Source organism: Neoarius graeffei, chromosome 8, assembly GCF_027579695.1.
Source record: "Neoarius graeffei isolate fNeoGra1 chromosome 8, fNeoGra1.pri, whole genome shotgun sequence".
Classification (NCBI taxonomy): domain Eukaryota; kingdom Metazoa; phylum Chordata; class Actinopteri; order Siluriformes; family Ariidae; genus Neoarius; species Neoarius graeffei.
In genome coordinates this window covers 33,715,513-33,728,184 of record NC_083576.1, presented here as the reverse complement: position 1 = coordinate 33,728,184, position 12,672 = coordinate 33,715,513, and the positions used below count along the sequence as shown (strand labels likewise).

Sequence of the window (12,672 nt, the reverse complement as noted above, 5' to 3'; positions counted from 1 at the left end):
TCTCTATAAAAAGGTGACTTTGCAGTCTGAATCTGTGGAATATTCGTAAGCGAGGACTGGCAACCAGCAGTGGGTTGTGCACCAGCTGATCAGAACTCCAATGGAAAAGAAGCGTGTTAGTAACTGTTTATCTTGATTGGCTGTAACCTTGTAAGTGAAATGTTTTGCAACAATAGCGTTGTAGCCTGCCTACCCCCCCCCCCAAAAAAAAAAACTCTTCGGATCTACACGATTCACACAAGTGACCTATTTTGGGACCAAAACGGCGAATTTCGCCAAAAGGTGAGGAGTTTGCATGTGTGTTCAAACCAAAGAAGTTTGGAAGAGTTGAACGTACACAATTACTGTACACCACTTCTGCGATGCAAGTGAAGTTGGATATGGCATGGTGACCTACTTGAGGTTAGTTAATAGTCAGGAGCAGGTGCATGTGAAGTTTGTGATGGGGAAATCAAGAGTGGCACCATTGAAGTTGATGACAATCCCACGTCTTGAGCTGACTGCTGCAGTACTGACAGTTCGTATAGATTGGATGCTCATAGATGAGTTGAAACTGGACCTGGAACCATCTGTGTTTTGGACAGACAGTACAACTGTCTTGAAGTACATAAGGAGTGACAGCAGACGATTTCACATCTTTGTTGCAAATCGTGTAAACGCAATCAGGGGTATGTCTGATGTATCACAGGGGAAACACATTCCTGGAAAACTGAATCCTGCAGACTATGCGTCACGCGGATTAAATGCTGCAGAGTTCCTGAAAAGCAACAACTGGTTCTACAGCACCGCGAGGCTCATGGGTGATCGGAAGAGTAATTGAAGCCATGGCGGATTCTAAGGGCCTCGTTCGTTCTGAGAGATTGCAAACTAAAACCAACCAGATCCTAAGGCCCATCAGCAAGATCTACCTGTTGGTGAAGGCCGACAGTCAACATTGAACAAAGACTCTTGACATGCGCACGTGCTTCCATTTGCACTACATTCATACACTGATACTTGCACACATTTATAGTATAATTGGAACTAAAACTTAGAACTAGAATTTAGAAACTGAATTTATTGTTTATTGAAAATTGGCTCCATTGTAAATATGTTTTGTTATAGCCACGCGTGGTAGCTATAAGGGGCCGGATATGTTAGAGCCAAATTTAGTTTCCTTAGTTTAGACTCTTACTTTGGTTAAGATTTGCTGGTCTTGGGCCATGGACTTTTATTTTGACACAGCCTTTGGTCACCTGACCAGGTAAAGATGGCTGCCTCCCACTTGGTAGTCAGTCTCAGACAAAAGATGATGTAGTAATATAGTTTTTTACCGCTGTAAGCCTGTATCTTTTGGGATTTAGAAACATCGAACTTGGGAAAACAAATACTATAGTTTTACTACTATGAACCCTTTATTTTGAACCATTATATTTGGATTACCTAGCCTTATTTGGAATTACTTCACTGTGTGCCACCTGCTTGCCTGCCTGCCATTGTCCCTTTCTCCTTGCTTGCTTGCCTGCCATTGCCTCGCTCCCTCTGCCTGCTTGCGATCTGCTTACCTGTTTGCCTCCATCTTGAACAAGGTATGAACAACAGCTGAACACAGTGTTTTAAGATAAGCGTGTGACAACAACTATACAACATCTACCCTTTGAATTTGAACTGAACTGAAACTGACACTCACACATACCTTTGCACATTGTGGCCAAAAAGTTCTATTTTGACTTCATCAGTCCACAGGACTTGTTTCCAAAATGCATCAGGCTTGCTTAGATGTTCATTTGCAAACTTCAGACGCTGAATTTTGTGGCTAGGACACAGGGAAGGTTTTCTGATGACTCTCTCATGGTCATATTTGTTCAGGTGTCGCTGCATAGTAGAACAGTGCACCACCACTGCAGGGTCTGCTAAATTTTTCTGAAGGTCTTTTGCAGTCAAACAGGGTTTTTTACTTGCCTTTCTAGCAATCCAACGAGCAGTTCTTTCAGAAAGCTTTCTTCATCTTCCAGACCTCACCTTGATCTCCACTGTTCCTGTTAACTGCCATTTCTTAAAATTACGATCTGAGGAAACAGCGACGTGAAAAAACACTATGTTCTTGTAGCCTTCTCCTGCTTTGTGAGCATCAATTATTTTATTTTTCAGAACGCGAGGGAGTTGCTTAGGAGGAGCCCATGGCTGTTGATTTTAGGGACAAGTTTGAGGAGTCAGAGAATTTATACAGCTTTGAAATCTGCATCATCTGACCTTTCCTAACGAAGAATTTGAACAAGCCACAGCTAAATAAGCTAATTAAGGTCTGGAACCTTGGTAAAAGTTACTGGAGAACTCAAATGTATTGGGGTGCCCAAACTTTCAAATGGAGTTCCTTTTCTTTTTTCACTCTCCAACTGTACAAAACAAAAATACACAAATCCTGCATAAAAACGCTGAAATGTCTTGTGTACACGTACACACACACACACACACACACACACACACACACACACACACGATTCCAAATAAGTTGGGACAAAAGTACAAATTGTAAATAAAAACAGAATGCAATGATGTGGAAGTTTCAATATTCAATATTTTATTCAGAATAGAACATAGATGACATATCAAATGTTTAAACTGAGAAAATTTATCATTTAAAAGAGAAAAATTAGGTGATTTTAAATTTCATGACAACACCACATCTCAGAGTTGGGACAAGGCCATGTTTACCACTGTGAGACATCCCCTTTTCTCTTTACAACAGTCTGTAAACATCTGGGAACTGAGGAGACAAGTTACTCAAGTTTAGGGATAGGAATGTTAACCCATTCTTGTCTAATGTAGGATTCTAGTTGCTCAACTGTCTTAGGTCTTTTTTGTCATATCTTCCATTTTATGATGCACCTAATGTTATCTATGGGTGAAAGATCTGGACTGCAGGCTGGCCAGTTCAGTACCCAGACCCTTCTTCTACGCAGCCATGATGCTGTAATTGATGCAGTACTGTATGTGGTTTGGCATTGTCATATTGGAAAATGCAAGGTCTTCCCTGAAAGAGACGTCGTCTGGATGGGAGCATATGTTGCTCTAGAACCTGGATAAACCTTTCAGCATTGATGGTGTCTTTCCAGATGTGTAAGCTGCCCATGCCACACACACTAATGCAACCCCATACCATCAGAGATGCAGGCTTCTGAACTGAGCACTGATAACAACTTGGGTCGTCCTTCTCCTCTTTAGTCCGAATGACATGGCGTCCCCGATTTCCATAAAGAACTTCAAATTTTGATTCGTCTGACCACAGCGTAGTTTTCCACTTTGCCACAGTCCATTTTAAATGAGCCTTGGCCCAGAGAAGACGTCTGCGCTTCTGGACCATGTTTAGATATGGCTTCTTCTTTGAACTATAGTTTTAAGCTGGCAACAGCGGATGGCACAGTAAATTGTGTTCACAGATAATGTTCTCTGGAAATATTCCTGAGCCCATTTTGTGATTTCCAATACAGAAGCATGCCTGTATGTGATGCAGTGCCGTCTACGGGCCCGAAGATCATGGGCACCCAGTATGGTTTTCTGGCCTTGACCCTTACGCACAGAGATTCTTCCAGATTCTCTGAATCTTTTGATATTATGCACTGTAGATGATATGTTCAAACTCTTTGCAATTTTACACTGTCGAACTCCTTTCTGATATTGCTCCACTATTTGTCGGCACAGAATTAGGGGGATTGGTGATCCTCTTCCCATCTTTACTTCTGAGAGCCGCTGCCACTCCAAGATGCTCTTTTTATACCCAGTCATGTTAATGACCTATTGCCAATTGACCTAATGAGTTGCAATTTGGTCCTCCAGCTGTTCCTTTTTTGTACCTTTAACTTTTCCAGCCTCTTATTGCCCCTGTCCCAACTTTTTTGAGATGTGTTGCTGTCATGAAATTTCAAATGAGGCAATATTTGGCATGAAATTTCAAAATGTCTCACTTTCGACATTTGATATGTTGTCTGTTCTATTGTGAACACAATCAGTTTTTGAGATTTGTAAATTATTGCATTCCGTTATTTACAATTTGTACTTTGTCCCAACTTTTTTGGAATTGGGGTTGTATATCTGAGTGGCAAAAGTATGCGAACATCTAGGATTAGCAGTTAATTTGAAGGTGAAATTAGAGTCAGGTGTTTGTCATCCCATGGATTGAGTGGGCACTCATCAGGTGTGAGTGGGCAGCCTGTTTTATTTAAAGAACAGAGACCTATCAAAATCTGATCTTCACAACATGTTTGTGGAAGTGTATCATGGCACAAACAAAGGAGATTTCTGAGGACTTCAGAAAAAGCGTTGTTGATGCTCATCAGGCTGGAAAAGGTTACAAAACCATCTCTAAAGCATTTGGACTCCACCAATCCACAGTCAGACAGAATGTGTACAAATGGAGGAAATTCAAGACCATTGTTACCTTCCCCAGGAGTGATCAAACAACAGAGATCACTCCAAGAACAATGCGTGTAATAGTTGGCGAGGTCACAAAGGACCCCAGGGTAACTTCTAAGCAACTGAAAGCCTCTCTCACATTGGCTAATGTTAATGTTCATGAGTCTACCATCAGGAGAACACTGAACAACAATGGTGTGCATGGCAGGGTTGCAAGGAGAAAGCCACTGCTCTCCAAAAAGAACATTGCTGCTTGTCTGCAGTTTGCTAAAGATCACATTGACAAGCCAGAAGGCTATTGGAAAAAAAGTTTTGTGGATGGATGAGACCTAAATAGAACTTTTTGGTTTAAATGAGAAGCATTATGTTTGGAGAAAGGAAAAAACACTACATTCCAGCATAAGAACATTATCCCCATCTGTGAAACATGGTGGTGGTAGTATCATGGTTTGGGCCTGTTTTGCTACATCTAGGCCAGGACGGCTTGTCATCATTGATGGAACAATGAATTTTGAATAATACCAGTGAATTCTAAAGGAAAACATCAGGACATCTGTCCATGAACTGAATCTCAAGAGAAGGTGGGTCATGCAGCAAGGCAACGACCCTAAGCACACAAGTCATTGTACCGAAGAACGGTTAAAGAATAAAAAAAAAAAAAAAAAAAGTGTGTGTTTTGGAATGGCCAAGTCAAAGTCCTGACCTTGATCCAATTGAAATGTTGTGGCAGGACCTGAAGCGAGCAGTTCATGTGAGGAAACCCACCAACATCCCAGAGGTGAAGCTGATCTGTATTGAGGAATGGGCTAAAATTCCTCCAAGCCAGTGTGCAGGACTGATCAGTTACCGGAAATGGTTAGATGTAGTTATTGCTGCACAAGGGGGTCACACCAGATACTGAAAGCAAAGACCTCGAGGTGGCCGGTGGAACAGCGCGCCTCCTCCTCCTGCTAACAGGAGAGGCGCAGCTGGCCGCGCTACAGCTCCCCGCCGACCGGCCTACGTGGACCTTCGCCGGGCCATCCTCCAGTGGGTGGGGCACACCCCCGAGCAACGTCGTCAGCGCTTCCACGCTTTGCGCTTGGAGGAAGTTGGCCGGCCGTTCGCCTTTGGCCAGCAACTCCGGGACGCCTGCTGGCAGTAGTTGAGGGCCGACAACCGCGACGCCAAGGGACTCATCGACCAGGTGGTACTGGAGCAGTTCATCGCGTGTTTACCAGCAGGAACCGCAGAGTGGGTTCAGTGCCACCGCCCAGCGTCGCTGGATCAGGCAATCGAGCTGGCGGAGGACCATTTGGCGGCCATCCCGATGGCAGGACAGCAGACGACCTCTTCTCTTCTCTCTCTCCCCCCTCCTCCTGTGTCTCCTCCTCGCCCCATTCCCCCACCGCGGAGGCGGGGGCCGGCGCCACCCCTGCCAGCTCACTGCACCCACGGTGCCCTCCTGTTTCTTCCTCCTGTGTCTGTCTCTCCCCCCGCTCAGGTGAATGAGCCCCAGAGCACTAGGTGCAGAGAGGAAGCCCGGGCCGGTTTGCTGGCGCTGTGGGGAGCCGGGCCACCTCCAACAGCAGTGCTCGGTAATGGAGGTTGGCGCGGTGGTTCGGCTCCCCGACGCGCCAGGAGCCACCCTTGATCGGGCCGGAGCGTATCGCATACCGGCGAGTATCCAAGGGGATACATATCAGGCGTTGGTGGATTCTGCCTGTAATCAGACCTCAATCCACGAAAGCCTGGTGCAAGACGAGGCATTGGGGGGAGCACAATTGGTGAAGGTGTTGTGTGTGCACGGGGATGTTCACACCTACCCCCTAGTGTCGGTCCACATTCTTTTTCGAGGAGAAAAATTTATAGTGAAGGCGGCGGTTAATCCTCGCCTTACCCACTCTAATTTTGGGGACTGATTGGCCGGGATTTTGGGATTTAATGACACACTTAGTGAAGAGTGGGTCCTGCCATAGTTTAACAGGGTGAGGTCCCGGTGTCGCGTTGGTGGGAGCAGCTGTCACAGAGCCTTCTACGTCAGCTCCGCATCAGAGCGAGGAGCCGCCGGCTCCTCCTCTCTCTGTTGGGGAATCCCTCGCAGATTTTCCATTAGAGCAGTCGCGAGACGAGACTCTGCGGCATGCGTTTGACCAAGTGAGAGTAATCGATGGTCAAACGCTCCAGCCAAACGCCACCCCGTCCTTCCCCTACTTCTCAATTATGAAGGATAGATTATACCGAGTGATGCAGGACACTCAAACTAAAGAGCGAGTCACGCAGCTTTTGATTCCGAAGAGCCGCCGGGAATTGGTATTCCAGGCAGCTCACTTTAATCCCAGGGCTGGACACTTAGGGCAGGATAAAACACTAGTCCGAATAATGGCCCGGTTCTATTGGCCAGGGATTCGCGGCGATGTCCGTAGGTGGTGTACGGCGTGCTGCGAGTGCCAGTTAGTAAATCCAGCAGCCATTCCAAAAGCGCCTTTGCGCCCTCTACCGTTAATCAAGACCCGTTCGAAAGAATTGGGATGGATCTCGTCAGGCCATTAGATCGGTCAACACGAGGGTACCGCTTTATATTAGTTCTGGTGGACTATGCAACGCGATACCCGGAAGCAGTGCCTCTGCGCAATATCTCAGCACGCAGTATTGTGGAGGCACTCTTCCGCGTTATCTCCCGAGTTGGAATCCCGAAAGAGATTCTGACTGACCAAGGCACCTCGTTTATGTCACGTACACTGAACGAACTGTATGGGTTGTTGGGTATTAAAGCCGATCTGCACCAGCATGTATCACCCACAAACGGACGGTTTAGTTGAACGGTTCAATCGCACCCTCAAGAATATAATTAAATTCTTAAGTGAGGACGCACGTAATTGGGATAAATGGCTCGAACCCTTGTTATTTGCAGTGCGAGAGGTCCCCCAAGCCTCTACAGGGTTCTCCCCGTTTGAATTGTTATATGAGCGTAAGCCACGCGGCATTCTAGATGTGCTGCGGGAAAATTGGGAGGAGGGACCTTCAAGTAAAAATGAAATCCAATACATTATTGACCTGCGCGCAAAACTCCACACACTCACGCACCTAACTCAGGAGAATTTGCGGCAGGCCCAAGAACGACAAACCCGCCTGTACGACAAAGGTACGCGCCTTAGGGAGTTCACACCGGGAGATAAAGTACTCGTACTGTTGCCCACATCGAGCTTCAAATTAGTCGCCAAGTGGCAAGGACCCTTTGAGGTCACACGGCGAGTCGGGGACATTGACTATGAGGTGAGGTGAATGGATAGGGGTGGGGCACTACAGATTTACCACTGTAGTATGTTCCCTATGTGTGGGTGGAGCACAGAGGACGGCAGGACAGAGATCAAGGTAATCAGAGGGCTTTATTGCCGTACTTTTCAGTTTGACAATTTCAAAACGTATTTTCGAGACACACTGTCGTCTTGTCTCGAGAAGCTCTCCCTCTGCCTCCTTAAATAGGGCGTGGTTACTGGGAAGACACACAAACACAGGTTAATTGCCGTCAGGTGTAGTGATTCTGCCACTTACCTTCCCTGACTCCGCCCTCCTGTCACAGACCAGCGCTTGACCACGCCCCCACTGCCACAACCACCTCAACCTGCTCAAACTCTGGAACGAGGAGGTCCCCGTGGCGTTGGTGTCGGTGGTTCCGGAGAAGGCAGAGCTGGGGCCGGAGGTTCAAAAGGGAACATTGGCATCACGTACCTCTCCGGTCCCCCTGTGGAGACCACCTCTCCCTGACCCAACTTGCGGAGGTTGCCCAGTTGCAGACAGAGTTTTTGGACGTGTTCTCGCCCCTGCCCGGCCGCACCAACCTCATAGAGCACCACATTGAGACGCCCCCGGGGGTGGTAGTGCGTAGCCGCCCTTACAGGTTACCCGAGCACAAGAAAAAAAAAAGTGGTTCGGGAAGAACTCAAGGCCACGCTCGAAATGGGCATCGTCGAGGAGTCCCACAGTGACTGGAGCAGTCCGGTGGTCTTGGTACCTAAGGCCGATGGGTCAGTCCGGTTCTGTGTAGACTATAGAAAAGTCAACGCGGTGTCTAAATTCGACGCATACCCAATGCCTCGTATTGATGAGTTGCTTGATCGGCTAGGCACGGCTCGTTTTTACTCGACACTGGATTTAACAAAGGGTTATTGGCAGATCCCCTTGACTTCATTATCCCGAGAAAAAACGGCCTTTTCCACACCATTCGGCTTGCACCAATTTGTCACACTTCCTTTTGGGCTGTTTGGGGTGCCCACTACGTTTCAGCGGCTGATGGATAGGGTCCTCCACCCCCACGCCACCTATGTGGCCGCCTACCTCGACGACATTATCTATAGTAATGACTGGCCGAGGCACCTCGAACATCTGAGGGCCGTCCTTAGGTCGCTGAGGCGAGCGGGTCTCACAGCCAACCCGAAGAAGTGTGCGATTGGGCGGGTGGAAGTATGGTATCTGGGCTTCCACTTGGGCAACAGGCAGGTGCGTCCCCAAATTAACAAGACAGCGGCAATTGCGGCCTGCCCGAGGCCCAAGACCAAAAAGGGGGTGAGACAGTTCCTGGGGCTGGCTGGCTATTATCGTAGGTTTATACCTAATTTTTCGGACGTCACCAGCCTGCTGACTGATCTGACTAAAAAGGGGACACCAGATCCGGTCCGGTGGATGGAGCAATTCCAACGGGCTTTTTCTAAGGTAAAGGCTGCACTGTGTGGGGGGCCACTTTTACACTCCCCTGACTTTTCTCTCCCTTTTATGTTACAGACAGATGCGTCGGACAGAGGGCTGGGGGCTGTTTTGTCCCAGGAAGTGGAGGATCGCCCAGTACTGTACATCAGTTGCAAACTGTCGGTGCGTGAGGGGCACTACAGCACCATTGAGAGAGTGCCTGGCGATCAAGTGGGCGGTCCTCGCCCTCCGTCACTACCTGCTGGGACGCCCTTTCACCCTCTGTTCGGACCATGTGCCCCTCCAGTGGCTCCACCGCATGAAGGATGCCAACGCGCGGATCACCCGTTGGTATCTGGCACTCCAACCCTTTAACTTCAAGGTGATCCACAGGCCGGGGGCGCAGATGGTCATGGCGGACTTCCTCTCCCGTCGGGGGGGGGGGGGAGTCGGCTGCAGGCCGGACAGGGGGGGTATGTGGCAGCGGGGGCGTGGTCAAGCATCAGTCTGTGACCGGAGGGCAGAGTCAGGGAAGGTAAGTGGCAGAATCACTACACCTGACGTTAATGTGTTTGTGTGTCTTCCCCCGTGACCACGCCCTATTTAAGGAGAGAGAGAAAGAGAGCAGAGGGAGCTCTCTCCCCAACCAGACAACTGATGCGTGTGCCTGTGTGTGAGTGAATATAGAAGCTGAAAAGCAAAAAAAAAAAAAAAGTTTTGTGAACTCAGTTCTGGCCTGCCATCCTTCTGTGCTCCACCCACCTACACGAATTGTCACACCATTATAGCAAAATAGAAAGAACTACAAACCTGACAAGAGAAGGCTGCCCACCAAGACTCTCAGACCAGGCAAGGAAGGCATTAATCAGAGATGCAACCAAGACACCAAAGAGAACGCTGAAGGAGCTACAAAAGGTCCACAGCAGAGATGGGAGCATCTATCCATAGGACCACTTTAAGCCATACACTCCACAGAGTGGGCAAAAAAAAAAAGTAATTGCTGAAATAAAAGTGTTTGCAGTCTGCCCAACAGCATAGGGCAGACTCCCCAAACACATGGAAGATGATTCTCTGGTCACATGAGAATGACCAGACATGATTCTCTGGTCACTAAAACTGAACTTTTTGGTCATCATGGGAAACATCATGTGTGGTGCACACCCAACACTTCCAATCACCCTGAGAACACCATTCCTACAGTGAAGCATGGTGGAATGGCCTAGTCAAAGCCCAGACCTCAATCCAATTGAGAATCCGTGGCATAACTTGAACATTCCTGTATACCAACACAACCCATCTAACATGGAGTTGGAACAGTTTTGCCTTAAGGACTGGGCAAAAATCCCAGTGGCTAGATGTGCTAAGCTAATAGAGACATACCCCAAAAGACTTGCAACTGTAAATGCAAAAGGTGGCTCAACAAAGTATTGACTTTGGGGGGTGAATACCTATGCACACTCCAGATTTCTATTTTGTACATCTTATTGTTTGTGTCCCAATAAAAAAAAAAATTAAAAAAAGTTTGCACCTTTAAAAGTGGACGTGTGTTACTCAAACGGTGCTAATGCTCCAAAAATCAATTTTAATTCCAGCTTGTAATGCGACAAAACAGGACAAACACTTTTGCAAGAGACACTGTACATACATGCTGTGTGCTTGCACATGCACATTTACAGATACGCATACACAAAAAATTGATGTCCAACTTGAGTTGCTCAACAGTCTAGGGTCCCCATTGTCGTATTTTACGCTTTATAATGCGCTGCACATTTTCAGTGGAAGACCGGCACCCACAGAAACAGAAAGCTTAACACCCACACTTACTATGAAACCACACCAAACATTGTCTTCCATTGTATTCCAGCATTATCTTGCTGGTATAAGCAGGGACGTCCCTGAAAAAGAAAGATGTCATCTGGATGGCAGCACATGTTGCTCCAAAGCCTGTCTGTACCTTTCAGCATTAATGGTGCCTTCACAGCTGTGCAACCTTGTCATGCCATGACGCATCCTATACCATGAAAGTTGAACTCCGTGCTGGTAACAATCTGGATGGTCCTTTTTCTCTTTTGGCCAGAGGACACAGCATCCATTATTTCCAAAAACAATTCAAAATGTGGACTCATCAGACCACAGCACACTTTTCCACTTTGTGGCAGTCCATCTCAGATGAGCACAGGCCCAGAGAATTTGGCAGCATTTCTAGGTGTTGCTGATACATGGTTAGTTCATCTGGCTGCAGGCAATCATACGTTGTCAGTCCAAAAAAATACAATTTTTTTTTTAAAAATTTGCTACTCCTCCTACAGGATTGATCGGCTTTTTATCAAACTCGCATACAAAATGTTCCCCAGGTGGGTGTGCGTAAAAGTTGTCAAAATGGTGGCGTCACCAGTCATGTACGATTTTATAGGCATCTTGGCTGGTATGAGCTGCAGCATCATTGAGGCTATTTATTTTCACTTTGCATGGTAGATGCAGCAATGAACTGTGTAACAACAGTTTCCCAAGTGTTCCAGAGTCCATGTAGTAATATCCTTTAAAAGTCGACACGATTTTTAATGCAGTGCTGCCTGAAGGATCAAAGGACATGGGCGTTCAATGTTGGTTTTCGGCCTTGTTCCTTATGTGAAGGGATTTCTCTGGAGACTCTGAATCATTTGATGCTATGGATTGTCAATGGTGAAATTTCTAAATTACCTATATGTTGAGAAACTGACTATTTGCCCACTCAGTTCTTCCATAAAAGTGGTGACTCACCTCATCCTTGCTTGTGAACGACTAATCCTTTCCAATTAACCCGTTTACCTGTAAAATTTTCCAAAGAGGTGTTCGAGTATTCCACACCTTCCCCACTCTTTTGATGCCCCATCCCAACCTTTTTGGAACGTGTTGCAGGCATCAAATTCAGAATGAGTGTATATTTACAAACACCTCCCCCCCCCCAAAAAAAAGGGGTTTGTTTTATCATAATACAAACAAGATATTACATTGAGAATATAGTTTGAAAAAGACTTGCAAAAAACTCTGAATTCTTCTAATAAATAATTCATTGATGAGTTAAATTTAACTTTTTTTTTTTTTTTAGATTTAGGGTTTGCTTACCCCCAAATGCTTACAAACCACTTTTACATACAGAAATGCAAATTGTAGGAATAAGTGCTTTACAAAAAGGGTCACCAAGGTCATCAATGTCTTTCATAAAGATAACATATGAAGTCCAGACACACTTACTCTCCTCTTGTAGCCGAGCCATGATCTGCACATCTGTCAGGTCCTGCAACTTGTAGCCCATTGAGATGGAATCGTCTGATGTGCTCAGCTCACTGTCAATAGAGGACTGGGAGCTCAGTGCTGAGTGCATGCTCATGTAACCTACCAAAAATAAATAAACAAAAAAAAAACATGCATACATCACAAAACCTGCAGAAAAATCAGGCCTGTAATTACACTCGGTTATGTATCATGTCAAGACCTCATTTACTTCTATTCAAACAAATATTTCTGGTGTGCCAAACATGAAGCACTTAAATCTCAAACTCGCACTTCTCTATGGTGCATCAATTTATTTAAAACCTTAAAAAATAAAAAAAATCAACAAGATTCAGGATTGTG

At 46.3% G+C, this 12,672-nt stretch overlaps 1 protein-coding gene across 4 annotated transcripts in view; it reads right to left on the bottom strand.

Moving 5' to 3' along the window:
- Positions 1 to 12,672, bottom strand: part of zgc:66447 (SLAIN motif-containing protein-like) — a 129,105-nt gene that overhangs the window by 26,965 nt on the left and 89,468 nt on the right. For all 4 annotated transcript variants that reach the window (XM_060927596.1, XM_060927597.1, XM_060927598.1 and 1 more), the window contains exon 5: positions 12,292 to 12,432. In XM_060927596.1, the coding sequence (XP_060783579.1) occupies positions 12,292 to 12,432 (141 nt within the window). The remainder of the gene's footprint in view (positions 1 to 12,291; positions 12,433 to 12,672) is intronic.